Source organism: Delphinus delphis, chromosome 3, assembly GCF_949987515.2.
Source record: "Delphinus delphis chromosome 3, mDelDel1.2, whole genome shotgun sequence".
Classification (NCBI taxonomy): Eukaryota; Metazoa; Chordata; class Mammalia; order Artiodactyla; family Delphinidae; genus Delphinus; species Delphinus delphis.
Window position 1 is genome coordinate 5,600,811 of NC_082685.1, and position 17,319 is coordinate 5,618,129.

The 17,319-nt window shown below is 58.2% G+C and overlaps 1 protein-coding gene across 1 annotated transcript in view; it reads right to left on the reverse strand.

Moving 5' to 3' along the window:
- Positions 1-17,319, reverse strand: part of PTPRS (protein tyrosine phosphatase receptor type S) — a 64,280-nt gene that overhangs the window by 15,602 nt on the left and 31,359 nt on the right. Inside the window, exons 7-16 of the mRNA XM_060007524.2 lie at positions 15,357-15,938; positions 14,115-14,248; positions 13,723-13,867; positions 8,173-8,478; positions 6,605-6,798; positions 6,429-6,455; positions 4,230-4,347; positions 2,009-2,617; positions 1,457-1,554; positions 611-864 (exon numbers count right to left, since the gene is read on the reverse strand). Of these exons, the coding sequence (XP_059863507.1) occupies positions 611-864; positions 1,457-1,554; positions 2,009-2,617; positions 4,230-4,347; positions 6,429-6,455; positions 6,605-6,798; positions 8,173-8,478; positions 13,723-13,867; positions 14,115-14,248; positions 15,357-15,938 (2,467 nt within the window). The remainder of the gene's footprint in view (positions 1-610; positions 865-1,456; positions 1,555-2,008; positions 2,618-4,229; positions 4,348-6,428; positions 6,456-6,604; positions 6,799-8,172; positions 8,479-13,722; positions 13,868-14,114; positions 14,249-15,356; positions 15,939-17,319) is intronic.

Sequence of the window (17,319 nt, forward strand, 5' to 3'; positions counted from 1 at the left end):
AAATCCATATGTAAGTACAGTTGGTCCTCTGTATCCATGGTTCTCTATCTATCTGTGGATTCAACCAGCCCTGGATTGTGTAATACTGTAGTCTGTACTTCTTGAAAGAAATACGCATATAAGTGGACCCATGTAATTCAAACCTGTGCTGTTCAAGGGTCAACTGTGTATTCCTCAAACTCCTATACACCCTTCAAAACCCCAGCTTCCATGCCCACAGTTTTGTAATCCTCGATTTTTCCCTGCTTCCCAGAGTCCTCCTCTCCTTACTGGGGACTCTCAGCCCTGGTGCCTCTCACTGCCACACCATGGGACTAAGGGTGTCTGTGTCCAGCTCTGTCTCCCCACCAGTCTAGGAACCTAGAACCAGTAGAAGGTCAGGCATATGGGGGTGTCAGGGAATGCTCAAGGAGCAGACACGAGGCCACATTTAGCGACATCTACGAGAAGCACTGAACCTTCAGGGGAACCACACGGGGTGGGGCTGATGCGATCTGTTTTACAGACAGGTGAGGAAACTGAGGCACAGAGAGATCAAGCGGCTGGCCCCAGTCACAGGGCTGGCTGGTGGAGGGGTGCAAAATCCCTGAGGGGGGCGAGTTGAGCTTACTGGACAGGCACAGGGCTCTGACCGTCGGGCAGATACACCACGATGTAGCCTTCGGAGTCAGGCTTGGGGGTCACGCTGGGCTTAGAGCTGAGCAGGTTGAAGGCGGTCCAGGCAGTGACCGTCTGCTGGAGGCCACCCAGGCTGCTGCCGCGGTTGGTCAGCACGAAGTTGTAAAAGGTGTTGGGCTTGAGGTGCGTGATGAGCTTCTTGGTGGTGCGGCCGTCCACGTCCAGCGTGAGCCCATTGTACTGGATCTGTGGGACGGGCCAGCTCAGCAGGGCTCTGGGTTGAGCCCCTGGTCCTGACCGAGCCTGGATCCCAGACTTAGCCCTGACCCTGCCAACTCAGTCTGTGACCCCAGACTGAGCCTCAATCCCAGCTGAGCCCCGATTCTAACAGAGCCTTGATCCCAGCCTAAGTCTCGACCCCAAACTCAGCCCCAACCCCAGATTGAGCCCCGAACCCAGGCCGAGCTTCCATCGCAGCCAAGTCCTGGCTCTAAGTCCCAATCCTTAAACAGCCCTAACTCCAGACTGAGGCTCGAGCCTAGACTGAGACACTGGGCCTGAATCCTGAGCCCCGATCCCAGGCTAAGCCCCAGCTCTGACTGAGCACTAATCCCCTACTGAGCCCCACACCCAGACTGAACTTCAACCCCTGGGACCGATCCCAGGCTAGGCCCCAATTCTGACTGAGCCTTGACCCCAGACTAATAAGTCTTGACACCTAACTAAGCCCCAACCCCAGACTGAGCCGCAAGCCTACCCGGCGGTGAGTCCAGCTGACCCCCAACCCTGGCCCCAGCCCCGGCCGAGCCCCGCCCCCCGACTCCTCGGGAGGCTGCACCTTGTAGGGCGTGGGCGAGTGGTAGTTGTCTGGGAACTCCCAGCTGAGCAAAACCGCCGTCTTCATGATCATCTTCACCTTGAAGTTCTTGGGCGAGACTGCACCAGGCAGCGGCAGGCGAGAAAGAGCAAAGGAGAGGTCCCGTGAGTGCTGGGGGGCGGGGGGAGCGGGGGGACGGGGTTGTGTGTGGGGCGGCCCAGGCGCTCCCTGTCGTCCGCTGTGCCCGTGGCCTTACTGCCTGGCCCTGGCCCGGCCCTGCCTGTTCCAAGTCCCTGCCGCGGGAGACGGCGCAGCTGGAGAGAGAAGGCGGAGGTGGAGGGGGGTTGGGGGGGGGACGGGGTGGGCTGGGGGCGGTGTAGGGGGGGCGGCGGTGCCACCTAGGCGTGTCCCACCTTTGCCAACGCCGGAGCCTCGGGGTCTGGACTCGCCTTGAGCGTCCACGAGGAAGCAGAAAAGTGACCACTTACCTGGGCGGGGGAGAGGGAGGGGGCTGGGGTGGGGGTGGGCGCGAGGCCCGGTCCGGCTCTGGTGCGGGGATCACCGCGCGCCTACCTTGGTCCCGCAGGAACGTCCGGTAGCGGACGGGGGGGCTGTAAGGGCCGGGGCCGCGGCGCGTGTGGGCCCGCACTTGGAGGTCATAGGCCGTGTCGGGCTTGAGGCCCTGCAGCGTGAGCACGTTCTCGGCGCCCGGCTCGGCCGCCGCGGGCAGCTCGGTCTCTCGGGCGGGGCCCAGGGCGCCGGCCTCCCGCACAGCCACTGTATACTTGACAATGGCCCCGTTGCGCTCGGCGGGCACTGGCGGCAGCCAGCGGAGCAGGACTGTGCCGGCGGAGGCGTTGCCGGCCGCCTCGAGGATCTGTGGGTGGCCGTGGGGCGTGTCCTCGGGGATGCTCAGGACCTCGGCCGCCTCCTCGCCCAGGCCGCCTCGGCTCCGGGCCGCCAGCCGGAACACGTACGTGGCGCCCTTGTGCACGCCCGACGCAGTGTAGTGGTCCTCGGTGGGCGGGAACTCCAGTGTGGCCAGGGGCGATGAGTCCTCGCGGCCGAACTGCAGGCGATAGCCCAGCACCTGGTCCTCGGCGGTGCCGGCCGGGGGCTCCCAGCGTGCCAGCAGGCTGCCCTCGGGGGTCTGCTGCACCGACAGGGTGGGGCGGCCCAGCACTGTTTGGGGGGTGAGATACAAGGCAGGGGTCAGCCTGGGAGCAAGGGTGAGGTTGCCGGGGTTTTTTTTGGCCACACCGTGCAGCTTGTGGGATCTTAGGTCCCTGACCAGGGATTGAACCTGGGCCCTTCACAGTGAAAGCATGGAGTCCTAACCACTGGACCGCCAGGGAATTCCCAAGGGGTTGCCATTTTTAAAAGTGGTCTTGGGAAGGCTTCGCTCAGAAGCAAAGACTTGAAGGTGAGGGAGGGAGCCGCGGGGAGGTCTGGGGGGAACAGTGATTCAGGCAGAGGGAACAGCCAGTGCTAAGGCCCTGAGGTGAGACTGTCCGGAGTGCAAGGAACAGCGAGGAAGCAGGAGACTCAGAGGACCCGATAAACGAAAACATCAACAGATGTCACAGCAGGCCCGCATCTATGTTTCTCCTTCTTCTCTTAGTAAGTCACTCAGCTCTTGCCTCATTTATTCACCCCTTGCCTCCTGCCGGCACCTGATTAATATCCATGGAACGTAGGAGTGTCCAAAACCCTGTCCCTGCCCCCATGGTTCTCACAGTCTGAGTAGTGATCAATGTGTCAAGGCCCTGAGAAGCCCTGCAGTGCTGAAGCTCTATACATGAAACCAGGCTTCAACACTGCAGGACTTATCAGGACCTTTAATAGACAATGGTGTGAACAGTCACAGTGTATGCAGCAGGTTCTGCTTAGCAAGCATGGCTCTAATGTAACGTCCCTGAGAGAGGACGGCAGATCACAGGAAGCTTCCTGGAAGAGGTGACATGGGCGCTAGAGGACACAGAGACTAGGCAGACGAAGGGAACGGTGGGGGCATGGGCTGGCAGCAGTGTGGAGGGGTGCTGTGTCCAGCTGGGAGGCCTTGAACATCAGGCTCTGTGGTCAGCAGTGAGGCATGGAGAGTGCAGGAAGTGGGGTGGAGGCCATGGGGGCCTTTGTTCCTCGAACACACCAAGCTTGTTCCCTCCTCTGAGCCTTTGCCTGGGCTGTGCTCTCTGCCTAGAATACCCTCTCCCCTTACATTTTCATGGCTCGCTCTCTCTCCTCACTCAGCTATGTTTGGCTGGTGAAAAACTAGCCTCTTGGGACTGATGGGAGGGGCCTGAGGGGGAAACTGAGGCAGGGCTGCCAGGAGAGGAGGCTTCAGGGTGCAGCGGGGGAGACGGGCACACCACCCTGAAATGACAACCCGCCTGGGGTGATCAGAGCTGGGATGGGGGAGGCACGGGGTGCTGGGGGCAGGAGGGGTGCGGCCTGACCAAGACTGTGGCATGGGGGTGAGTGGGGAAGGCTTCCTGAGGAGGTGCTGACTGACCAAAGACCCAAAGGATGAAGAGGAGACGGCCAGCCCGGAGAAGGGTATCCAGGCAGGGGGAACAGGAGGCAGAGGGTGAGGAGTTAGGAGTTGGCTGTTAAAGGTTTCCATCTGGCTAGAGCTGAGCGGGGCTGGCCCACACTGGGTCTTAATATCCTCCGGAGCAGCTCCATACCTTTGCTCTCCCTGTTCCTCCTGCTTGGTGCACCCCCCCCCCCCACAGGGGCTCAAGAACTCTGCAGGGATGCTCTGAGGGCAAAGGGGCCATAGAGGGTCTCGCACCTGCTCCCTTGGTCACGACCACCTTGGGTTTACTGCGAGCGCCATCGCCTTTCATGGTGTAGGCGGCTACCGTGATGGAATAGGCGGTCTCAGGCTGCAGGTTTGTGACGGTCATCTCCTGCGGGTGGGGTCAGGGGTGGGGAATCAGTGACACAACCAGGGCTGCCCACCCTCCTCCCCGTGCTAGGGACAAGCAAGGCAGACACGGGGCCCAATCTGCGGGCAGAGACGTGCACCCGAGCTCATGCACAGACCCCGACACGTAGCACGTCCATGCTGAGAGGGGCACACGTGGCCTGACATCTGTCGTGGACCGCCTGGACCAGTGCAGTCCCCGGCCCTCTGGTCCCCAGCTACCACTCTTGCCCCACCTCCGTTCTTTCCTCCCTGCAGTGGCCCCCAGAGGGTGCCTGTGAGCAGCTGAGTCAGGTCTCCAGGGCTCTGGTCTCCCTGGGGGCAAAAGCCCAAGTCCTTCGCACCACCAGAAGTCCTCTGCCGCCCACAAGGCCCTGCACGACCTGCCCCTGTCCCCTCCCTGCCCTCACCTCCTCCCTCGCTCACTCTGCTCCAGCCACACGGGGCTGCCTTTCTATCCCTCCTCCAACCAGACATGGTCCTGCCCCAGGGCCTTTGCACTGGCTGTGTCCCCCCCACCCGACACCTGTCTCCACTACATCCATTGTTGTGCTGGAGATTCCTTATACCAGCTCCTGAAAGCCAGCAGTCGAATTTTCAGAAAATTTGCAAGCCGCTTATTAAACAGCCGTTATTATAAATAAAATTATATAAACGTACGATCAAATAACTAGTAAAAACAAAGGTAATAAGTACTCAAAACCCACCCCTCTGTCATTATCTTACCGTGTTTACTATTATCTGTGTCCTCGAGATTATTCTATTCTGTCTCTTATATCTGTGCGATACAAATACTATACAAAGACGAGCTACCACAAATCCGGTAGGTAGCTTGAAATCGACACGGTGGGAGTATTTACACCATGGAAAAGGGCAAATGCTACCAGTCAGGATTGCGCCCACCCGACAGCTGGCTGTTCAAGCATTTACACCACTATCTATGCCCCGTCCCCACCAGAGCTGTAACTAGACACGTGTTTGTGCCTTGTTCCAAGTAACATCCCTCTCCCCTGAACCGTGACCCCCAGGAAGACGGGCTCAGGCGTGTCTCGGTCACTGCCGCATCCATGGCACCTAGCTCAGGATCAGCGGGTGCTCAGTAAATCACTGCTCATTCAGGGAATGGCAGAGCACCCCGACCCTCACACCCTCACACACGTGTCCTTGTTTCCCATACATGCATACCCACAAACATGGCCGGCATGCCTGGGTGGCCCCAGGTCAGGAGCGTAGGAGCGGGGACAGGATGCACACACAGAGGGTCTCCTGCCCCTGAGCCTCACATTCAGTCCTTCCCGGGGTCTTAGTGGGTTGGAGGGTCTGAGCCAGAGCCATGTGGGAACCTCCCCCCAGACTGGGGTGGGGCGGGGCGGGGGAGAAGCAGAGCTACTGGAGTGGGTGGGGCCGTGTCAATTTAACATCAGGCTTGGGGCTGTCAGAAGAGCCTGTGGTCCCTATTTTAGGGGCAGAAAGACAGCCCAGAGCCACACAGTAATCTTGACTCTGGTTCAGGGCCTCCTGCAGGCCTCCTTTCCCACCTGGGGCCCACTGACCCCTCTCATCACGCCAGGGCCAGAATGAAGGGGACACTTTGGCCTAAGAGAGAAACTTCGAGGTCAGGAAGGGCTGAGTCAGGTAACAAAAGGGGCGGGCTAGGCTGGCAAGTGACTCAGTTTCGATCTGCCAGGCCTGGGTGCCACAGGGGAAGCTGTGGGCTGGAGGAGGGTGGTTAATGCTGTGAACAGCTGGAGCAAAGGTGTGGTGGAGAAGACCCAGGCCGGGAGCTAGGCTGGAGGAGGGAAGTGGGGAGGCAGGAGGCCAGCGGAGTCCAGGGGCCATTCAGCTAAGAATGGATACCTCCGTGGTCCCCAGCAGAAGCCCATGTGCCTGATGCAGAACCGAGGCTGCCAGCTAGCTCCAAGAGGTAACTAGGTGTGCATCGGGGGCCCAGGGGAGGAGACCCTTTTACAGGGGGCGTGCAGGGGATGGGGTCACAGCACTGCACGGCCCGCCCGCGGGAAGAGCACTGGCAGCGGCTCGGGGTGGCAGGGGGGCACTACTTACATATTCGGCCGTGTCGTCCGTCTCCCACTGAGCGCGGGAGGAGGCGGCAGGGGAGAGAGGAGGAGGTGAGCGGAGTAGCCAGAGACAGAGAAACACAGAGAAGCAGCGAGAGGGCGGGAGCGCAGGGGGCCCGGGCCCCGCCCCACCGCCAGGCCCCGCCCCGGAGCCCCGCCCACCTGGGCATCGGCCAGCATGATGTCCTTGATGCGCGGCGGCCCTCGGGCCTCAGCGCCCTCCATGCGCACGTAGTGGACCTGGTAGCCGCGGATCTGGCCGTGCTGCCGGCCGGGCGCGGGTGAGCGCCACAGCACGCGAATAGCCGTGGCGTTGAGCGCCTCCGCCTCCACCTTCCGCGGCGGCGCGCTGGGCACTGGCGGGTGGGGGGGAGGGGAGGGGAGGGGCGGGCGGGGCCGTTACTGGGGTGCCCAGCCCTGCCCCGGGCAGCGCCACTGACCGATGCCAAGGTGCCGAGTGACTGCCGGTTAACCCGGCGCTCTGAGCGCTCACCGCTGGCCCGGAGGGAATACCTCCTTCACGCTTCCCACAGCCCGGGGAGGGGGCTCTGATGGTGCACCCCATTTACAGACGAGCAACTGAGATCCCCCAGAGCCTAGGTCACCTGCCCAGGGCCACAAGACATGAACGGGCCGTGCATGCCCCACTCTTAAGAGGTTTACCCACACTGCTTCCGACCTCAGAGCATCCCTTCTAGATAGGAGTCCTTATGCTCCCTTTACAGATGGGGAAACCAAGGCACAGAGAGTTGATCCCAGGACCACAGGGTTATCAAGAGGCAAAGCCGGGATGGGAACCCAGGCAGTCCAGCTGCACGCTCCTACACACCCCAGGGTGCAGCCAGCCCACTCCGCACTGGAGCACTTTTTCAACCAGCCCCCAAGCTGAGAGCCCTCGCCACCCACCCCACCCCCACCCCAAGGCCTGGCGTGAAGAACCGCTTCATTTCTTCCCCATGGTTAGGACAAAATATTGGGGCTGCCAACCGAAACTTCCAGGCCAATGGGTCAGAAAACAGCCGGTCCAGGTTTCCTGCGATTTTATTGGGGAAGCTGCCTGCTTCATTTTGCCCCATGCCCTCAGCTTCTACTGTGTGACTAGCGTCTTAGAACTTTCTAGCTCAGCTACGGTGGGAATATTTACACCACAGAAATCGGCCAGTGCTACCAATCGGTCTCTATGCCCCAGAGAGCTGGCGGTTAACCACCATCAGCACGCAATCTACCTACTCTCTAGGTAGGATAGCTCAGACCCAAGCAGCTCCAAATCTCAGGTTATCCCTAGAGTCTAAAAAACCAGCTTTCTGGGGTCAGGGACCATAATTTTTGTCGCAAGTGCTGCTTGCTGTTTCCTACACTCCGTTTCCATGGCTTCCACCACCGGACCAAAATACAGGGCTCCCCGCTTAACGTTCCAGGCCCAAGGCTCAGAGAGAAAAGGTAGCCCGGAAGGTCCAGAACAGAGAATTCCAAGATCAAGGAGCCCGGTTGGTTTGGGGAGGCTGATGGCCACTTGTCTCCTTCTCCTGATTATGGCTTCTACGGTTGGCTAAAAAGTTCATTCGTTTTTTTCCATAAGATCTTACTGCAAAACCCGAAAGAACTTTTTGGCCAACCCAATACCTTCTGACCACCAGCCAGCCCAGTTTTCCAGGGACAGAAGGCTCCAAGGCAGGGGCCGGGCTGGGGCCTGGGGGTCCCAGGGGTCCCAGGCCGGGGCCGGTGCTTACCGTCCTCGTCGGTGCGGATGACCACGGGCGAGCTCTCGGGCCCTGGTCCCACCTCTGTGTGAGCGACGGCGGTGATGCGGTACTCCGTCCACTTGTCCAAGGCCTCCAGCAGGATCTGGGTGGTGGTCGGGGGGATGCCGTTCACCTCCTTGGGTTGCGGGTCCTCTGAGCCCAGCGGTCGGTAGCGGACGCTATAGCTCACCAGGGCCCCGTTGTGCGTGTCCGGCGGCGGCGGGCGCCAACTTACCAAAATGGCCGTGGAGCGCGTGCTGACACATTTAACGTCTTGAGGGGGGGCTGACGGTTCTATTGGAGGGGGGGGAGAACGTGGGGGTGGGGAAGGGAGGCGGGATGGGCGGGGAGGGGGTGGGGAAACAAAAGATGGGAAAGAGAAAATAAAAAAGAAGATGATAACAAACAAAACAGAACCAAACCAAAGAGAAGTCGAACCCAAAAGAAGCGGGTGTCAACCAAAGGTGAGATGGGCGGGTGGGTGGGTGGGCGGGCGGGGATGGGGGCAGAGAGGGCTGGCCAAGAACGCTGCACTCACCACATGGGGCTGCACGTGGCACACAGTAGTTCTTAGGGAGAGGGTAGCCACAGTCCCCAAGGAGCATATGCACGTAAGCTGTGCACCGTGCCAAGCGGAACAGCAGTAAAAACCCCATTTACTGGGCACCTACTATGTGCCAGGCATGGTGCCAAAACAACAATAAATGTACTTATTTATTGAACACCTACTGTGTGCCAGGTATAGCACCAGGAGCACAATGACAATAAATGTACTTATCTATTGAACACCTACTGTGTGCTAGGCACTGTGCCGGAAGAATAGCAATAAAAGCCTCACTTATTGGGACCTACTATGTGCCAGGCACCGTGCCAAGCGCTTCACACAATAACAGTAAGTGTACTTATTTAGTGAACACCTACTGTGCACCAGGCACAGCACAGGAGCAGAATGACAGTAAATGTACTTATTTATAGAACATCTGTGTGCTAGGCACCGTGCCAGAAGAATAGCAAAAGCTCCATGTACTGGGCACCTACTATGTGCCAGCCACTAGGCCAAACGCAAAAGCAATAAAAGCCCCATTAATTCAGTAGCTACTATGTGCCAGGCACAGTGCCAAGGGCTGCACAGAATGGCAGGTGAAAAATCTACTTATTGAACCCTACTATGTGCCAGGCACAGTGCCAAGGGCTGCACAGAATAACAGTGAAATATTTATTGCACACCTACTGTGTGCCAAGCATTGTGCCAGAAGAATGGCAAAAGCTCCATGTACTGGGCACCTACTATGTGCCAGGCACAGCACCAGGGATGGAATAACTGTAAACACTAATTTACTGAATACCTACTGGGTAACCGGGGACTAGCAGTAAAGCCTCATTTATTGGGCACCTACTATGTGCCAGGCCTGTCTCTAAAAGCTTCACAGGTTAACAGTAAGAGCATCTACTTACTGAACACCTGTACTGCCAGGGACCCCAGAGGGCAACCCTGTGGTTACTTCCTGGCCTCACTTGCAAAGAAAACAATGTCTGAGTCTTGAGCACCTACTGTGTGCCAGTTAGCATGCCAAGGGCTATACAGAGTAATAATAAAAGCCCCTGTGTATTGGACACCTACTGTGATGGCACTGGGTCAGGGCTTTACAGATAACACAGCCCACAGTTAGCACCTACGGTGTGCCAAAGTTTTAGTAGCTCATAGTTCTTCTGTTTTGAGCCCCTACTGTTCACCTGATGCCAACCTAAGCCCACTGCAGATCAATAGCACGTCTCATTGACTGAACACCTACTATGGGCTGGTCACTGCAACAGCCCTCTGAAGATGAAAGTAGCTGTTGCCCTTTACGCGGCGCATACTGCATGCCAGGCACTCTGCTAAGGTCTTTATTGGAACAGAAAAAGTTCCCACATATTAGGTACCTACAACATGCTAGGTACTATACTAAGGACTATGTAGAACATTAGTAGTTCTCATTTCTTAACAGGGTCTACTGTGTGTCAGGCCCTGTTATTTCTGGATAACAATAATAGTCCCTACGTTTTAAGCGTCTACTATGTGTCAAGCACTGTGCTAATGACCTTATATAAAAATAGTAATAGTTCTTACTTATTGAGCACCTACTATTTACACACACAGTACCAAGAACCTGGCAGACAACAGTTTCACGTTTGGAGCAAAAACGAAACCATGCTAGGCCCTTCCAGACCGACAGTGGCTCCCATCTGAGCACCTACTACGTGCTTAGCACCAGGCCAACCTCTTTAAAGTGCCACTTATTGAGCGCTTACTGGATGCCAGGCACTGTGCCAAGGGTTTTGCAGAGCAATCATCGTAGCCCCCATGTTTCGGGGACCTACTGTGTACCTGGCACCAGGTTGACCTTGTTACAAGCTACTAATAGCTTCCATTCATGGGCTGCCGACTCTGTGCCCAGCACCCTGCTGATCCATATTTAGACTGAAAGTGGAAGCTGCCACTTATAGAGCACCTACTGTGTGCCAGGCAGCATGCTAAGGACTTTGTTAAATAACAGTGATACTCTCCCTATATTAAGCGTGAACTGTGTGTGTTAAGGGCTTTATGGAGTATCAGTAATAGTCTCCATGTGCCGAGCACCTACTATGGGCCAGGCCCTGTGTTAAGAGCATTACTGATGATAGTCCTCACATTCTATACATCTTCTGCACGCCCAGCAGCATAGGCCCTCTGCAGACTCAAGATACAGCCCACTGATCGTGCCTCATTTAATTCTCATGACCCCCTTACATGGCTGGAACTAGCACCCCTCCACCCCGCCCCCATGTTCCAGGTGGGGAAATGGGTTTCAAAGCCCACCTGGTTTGCCTGGCATTCTTTTCTCACTGGTTGTATAGCTACTGGGTGCCAGGTCCCACCTGTTCTGGGTGCTCACCTCCCATTTTACAGGTGAGGAAACTGAGGCCCAGAAAAGGCAAGTGGCCTGCCCAAGGGCACATGGCGCGAGCCAGGCCTTGAAGCCAGGCTCAGCTGCTGTCCATGGGCTGTCTTGGTTGAGGCTGGGAATTCAGACCTCAGCCTGTGCCTTATTCAGCTCAGGCCAGCTGACGATGGCTGGAGCCACACCCCCTCAAAAGCCCACGACCCTAGAGCCCGCCTCGTCTGGAGGGAGGCTCCGAGAGGTCACTGGCCTTGCTTGAGGTCAAGGCATGTAGAACCTTCACCATCATGCCAGCCTCACTTATTCACTGCATGTGTTTACAGACCACTTACTCTGTGCACACCCCATGCTAGGGTCTGGGACCCAGAGCTGAATCAGAGGCCCCCATCCTCAAAGACATCAGGCTACCAGAGACCCCAGAGGCCACTCCAATGGCTTACTGCAACCAGAATGACTCTCTGGCCTCACTTAAATTGAAACACTGGGGTTCCCTCCTCCGGAAATAGACACTTGGGGGTCCCCTCCCCCATTTCTTGACCAGCCACCCCAACCAAATGTGCCCGGGGAGAGTCAAGCAGGAGTGGAAAAACCAACCGAGGAATGTGCCAGAAGGAATGGATTCGCTAAGAAAGGGGAAGGAAAAATAAAACCAAAACCATAATAAAAGAAGAAACAACGATGATGGTGATGATGATGAGAAAAACCATAATAAAAGAAAGAAAGACGCTTTCCAGAAAACTCCCAGTCTGGTTACCTACCTTCCACTCTTCAACTGCTAACTTAAAAGACTTTCTTACGAGGGAGGGAATGGCGGAGTGCTGAGCTACAAGGCCAGACCGAGCTCTGGGTGGGTCTCTGGCCGCGAGCGGGCGCGCAGCCCTGCTCCGGCCCCAGTGTGGGCACGCTGCAGTTCCGGGCTGGCGCCGATGAGGCAGGAAGGTTGGACGGTGTCTGGGGAGACCCACGGCTGAGTGGTCTGGCCTCCACCTACCCTTGAGTTCAGCCTAAGAAGCCCGCACTCCCCGGGGGTGGGGGTACGCCTGGCCCTGCGTCTCGGCTGCCAGTTCTCTCGGGCCCCACCCGTCTTGGGGTGCGAAGTGGGGAGTCCCTTCTCCCCCACTCCCTGTCCTGGGCCGCCCCGGAGGTTCGGAGGTTCGCGTGGCTGGGCCAAAGCCGCTTTCTCAACGACCTTGGAGGCCGCCTCCTTCACAATCCGGCCCAACCTGCGTGACTTGTCGGGAGGGTGCGGGGCAGCGTGGATGCGCACATGGAAGCGCGGTGTGTGTGTGGGGGGAGGGGCGTGGTTCCGGATTCCACGTTCCTGGGCAGGTGTGCCACTCGGCAGCGGGGTGCACAGTTTAGGGGACTGAATTTGGACTCTGGACGGTCTGCACAGCCCAGAGCTGCTGGGGCACAGGCCAGGGGGCACGCAGGGTGGGCCGTTTTTGTGAACCCGCTGGAGACCAGCGCGTACTCACCTTCGCGGCACCTGTGCCGGTCTCTCACGTGGCCGCCCAAGCCACAGGACACCCTCACTGATCGCCTCACGCACAAACATTCCTGTGAGTCGAGGAGCGCTCGGCTCGGCCCCAGTGGGGCGGGGAGGAGGGGAGGGGGCCGGGGTTGACAGTGGGGTGCTGTGTTTCCAAGTCCCCTGATCCCAGCGGCTCAGACACCCCGGCCCAAGTTGCTGTCACTCTGGACTGACCCGTGACCCCCTGTGTGCACACGCCTGGGGGCGGGGCAGGCGGGGGCTTGAAGGTCTGAACACTGAGGCAGCTTCCGGAACAAGGCCTGGGGTGGCTACCCCGTGACTGACTGAGCAGGGGGAGGGGAGAAGAAGAAAGGGAGGGTCACGGCGGGGGCCACTTGGGCCAGACTGAGCACAGAAGAGGGAGGAGGGGGAGGCAGGGAGGCGGCGGTCGGAGGGGCCTGCCTAGGCCCTGAGCTCAGAGCAGGCAGGGAGGGCGCGGCGGGTGCCACGGTGTGGCCCAGGGCCAGCTGCAGTGTCCTGGCCAAAAGGTGACTTTCTGTGACAGGGAGGCCAGGCGGGCACAGCGAAGAACTCCAGTGATTCAAGGGCCCTATGTTTTGGGGGTGCTGCGCTTCCCCCAGAACCTGGCATCAGCTCTGACTCCCCCACGCCCCCGAGCCCCTGGCAATGGGGACCCAGCCTGGGGGGGCAAGAAAGGCCATCTGGGGAGGCAGGATCGTCTGTGCATCCTCTGCTCTCTCGGAAGGATGGGGTGTGAGCTGTGACAGCATCACGGACCCCTCCAAACACCTGTGAGATGGGCGCAACGTGGCCATTCCACTAACCCCAAATCCGGGAAAGGCAGAGGCGAGAGGAGGTACCAGCAGCGAAACCGACCACGGCTGTACCCCAGGGAGATGGAGAAATTGGAGCCTGCGGGGTCCACGGGTGAGCCCCTCACTGCACTGGTGGGGGAACCGAGGCGCAGCGTGGACGCAAGCACGCCCGAGGCGGAAGAGCGAAGCGGGACGGGCGGAGGCGCCCCCCCTCCCCGCGCTTGCGCAGGCCCCGCCCGGGTCAGTGCGCAGGCGCCGGCCAGGTGCCCACCCCCGCAGTTCAGGGCGGGGTCCGCGAGACACCTACTGGACTGCAGCGTGCGCTGCCGCACCACCGAGGTGAAGGCGCCCAGGCCTTGCGGGGAGCGCGCCGCCAGGCGGAAGGCATATTCGGTGTTGGGCTTGAGGTCGTCCACCACGAAGGCCGTGGCCGGGTCGAAGGTCCTCCCGACCTGGGGGCGGGGCGGGGAGAGAGACGAGATGGAGAGAGACAGAGAGAAACCAGAGGGATACAGACACGGACCTCACAGAGTGATGGAAATGGAGGAGAAAAGAGTGAGTGTTGGAAAAATTAGCAACGGACAGGGACAAAGAGAAGGGGGGAAGAGAGACATTCCGGCACAGGCTCGGGGAGACAAGAGAGTCGCCCAGAGTGGGAGCCGGCGGCGAGCGCCAGCCCGCCTCCCCCCGCCCACGCACCTCTCTGCCGTGGTCGCCTTCCCGGAAGAGGAGCTCATACTTGATGATGCTCTCCTGCCGCGGGGGGCTCCACGAGAGCCCGATGCTCGTCTCCGACTTAGCCTCGGCCCGGAAGTTCATGGGCTGGCCAGGCACTGCGGGGCAGGGGGCGAAGAGGACTGGCATTGGGGGGAGGCCTGGGAGGGGTGGGCCCGCATAGGGTATCCAACCCGCCCGGTTCCCATTCTCCCAAAAAGGGCCCCGTGAAGCTCAGCACCACCCTAAAAGGAAGGGCTTGTTAGGCTCTAGATGCTTCTGGAGTGTTCTCCACTGTTCTTATTTCTCTTATTTTCTCAGGGACCCCCTACCGCCCCTCGTTGTCAGCTGCCCACCCCAATCCCCCCATCCTCTCTGTTGCCAGTGGGAAAACATTTTAAAAAAATCCCCTTCTCAACGCACCCCAGCATCCTCCCCATTCCCCCAGTTAAACAGAAAACTGGTGGGGACCATAATTTGGAATGTGGATCTCCACCCTGTATCTGATTTACGGCAGCAGAGCTCCAAACCTCCTGTCCCTTTGCTTGGACAGCTGCCTGACTCTTCCTGGATTTGAGGTTCCAAAGCCTGAGTCCGTAAGAAAAAGCCCAGAAACCTGCAGAGAGCTGGGGCCCCATGCACCTAAATGCTCCACACCCCTACCCCACGTCCTTCACCCCGGCAGGTGACAGACCGGCTCACAGACTTTGGGTTAACACACTTTCTATTATTTCAAAATGGGCGGCATGGATCCCTCCAGTGAGAGCAGCGAACAGGGGTTCTCAAACTCAGAGATGGATGGGAGCCGGGGCAGTTAACAGAGAAGAGGGAGGCGAACGGAAACCACACCCCTTTTCTCAGATGCAGCCGGCGGCAGCATCTATCTGGATGCCATTGGATGACCGATTGTAGCCCTATGGGCTTGCCAAATCGGATTTTCCAAGGGTAGCCAGAAATCTGGGTTTTCTAGGACAACCTCCTGCTTTGCAACGCTGGCGTGAAAATACTTGAAAGCACCATGCAGGCCAAATAAACCACGTGGTGGCTTCCAGGTTAAGATCGGCCGGCTGCATCCTGGGAGACACATCACTGCGTGGCCGCCTCCTTCCCTCTGGTGGGACAGCCCCGAAACCTGCTGCCCGCCCCGCCCCCCCCCCCCGCAGAAACCTGCTGCCCGCCCCGCCGCCCCCCCGCCCGCAGAAGCTGTGCTTCCCACGGGCATCTCACCTCCCTGCTGTGTCTTGACCTGGATGGGGTCCGAGAGGGGCCCATCGCCTACGGAGGTGAAGGCCAGCACGCGCACGGTGTATGTCTCATCCTCCAGCAGGCTGCCCACGGTGGTCAGCAGGCTGTCGTCCACGTTGTGCTTCTGCCAGTTGCCCACGGGGTGCTCGGGTTCCATGGTGTAGTAGACCCGGTAGCCCCGGATCAGGCCGTTGGGTTCCACGGGTTCCTCCCACTGGATGATCATGGTGGTGGCGCTGAGCATGCGGGCCTGCACGTTTCGGGGCGCGCTGGCAGGGGCCTGCTCGCCAGTGCGGGTGACCACCGACTCGCTGGGTGGACCCTGGCCGATGGAGTTGACGGCCGACACCCAGATCTCATACTCCGAATTGGGGCTCAGGCCGCCAATGCTGTAACGTGTCGTGGTGATGTCCTCTTTGATCTGGTATGGCCCGTCCTGGCTCTTGGATTTATATTCGATGACATAGTAGGACACGGGGTCTGGGTTGCCGGAGTCCCACGTGATGGTGATGCTGGTGGCTGTGTTCTCTGTCACCACAGGGGTCCCAGGGGCTTTGGGGAGAGCTGTGGGTGGGAGGCAAGTTCACACATCAGGCACGCTGGCTGCAGACCCCAAAGGCTGTGTGACTTTTAGTCACACAACTGCCCTCTCTGAGCCTTCATTTCCTTGGTGGCAACCATCGGCCTAACGACCCCTAGCCCACCATCTATAGCAGGTGTTGGCAAACTACACACCAAGGGCTGGCACCTGTTTTTGTAAATAAAGTTTTATCAGCACACAGCCACACTTATGTATCGCTGCTGGCTGCTTTTGTGCTATGAAGGTAGAATTGAGTGGTTACAGCAGAGACTAGATGGCCCATGAAGCTGAAAATTTTTACTTAAAAAAAAAAATTGGCTGTGTAAGAAAAATATTCACTTCTAAAGGAAACAGTGGCGGCCCCTGGGCTACAACTCTTCTCTGTGCTTTACTCTGCTTCACTCTGCTCAGCCACAGGGCCCTTGTGTCTGTTCACACTTCACACTTGCTGTTCCCTGCCCCTGGAATGCTCAGATGGCCAGATGGCTTAAGGCCACCCTCACCACCCTGGCTAAAGGTGCCCTTGCCCAGTTCTTATCACTGCCTGACGGTACGTCATGACCAGGTTTGTATGTTGTCCCCACCAGCAGGGACTGAGGTTGGTTTACGGTGTGTCCCCAGCACCCGGATAAAATTGTGACTTTCTCTCCCACTTGTCCCAAGATCTCATATCACACAGGCCCCAGGAAGCATGCACCAGAAGATGTTCAATCCCTCAGCAAAATGACAAACACACCAGCTGATGCTGACACTTTCTATGGCCCTAGGGCAGGGCTCGGCAACCTTTACTTGCAGAGGGCCACACAGTAAATCTTTTCAGATTTGCAGACCACGTGGCCTTTGCTGAGAATCACTCAGCTCTGTCACTGTAGCCCCAAAGCTGCCACAAGCCAGGTGTGAACAAATGGGCAGGTATCAATAAAGCTTTATTTATACAAACAAGTGGAGGGCCAGATTCAGCCCATGGGCTGTAGTCTGCTGGCCCCTGTTACAAAGCTAGAAAAATTATTTGAGGGCACCCTCCTCTGAATCTTGCCAGAAACTTGAGACATCAGGAGAATCTGTAATCACTCCCCACCCCGCCAATGCTCTATCTCTCTGAGTTCTGCACAGCCTGTTTCCCTTTTCAACTTTTAGTCTTTCCCTGACCTAGCTTTCCTGGGAGTTGGAACCTTTATTCTGCGGGTCTGAGTGGTGCTACATAGTCCCCATCACTGCTCTCATCAGTCTGCATCATAGCTGCTGGGCTACGTGTCATCTCCCACTTTGGACCGTGAGCCCAATGGAGCAAGACTGGGTCTCGTTCCACGGGGCCAGGCCCAGAATAATTTGTCACCAATAAGTGTTTGTTGACTGTCCTCTTCA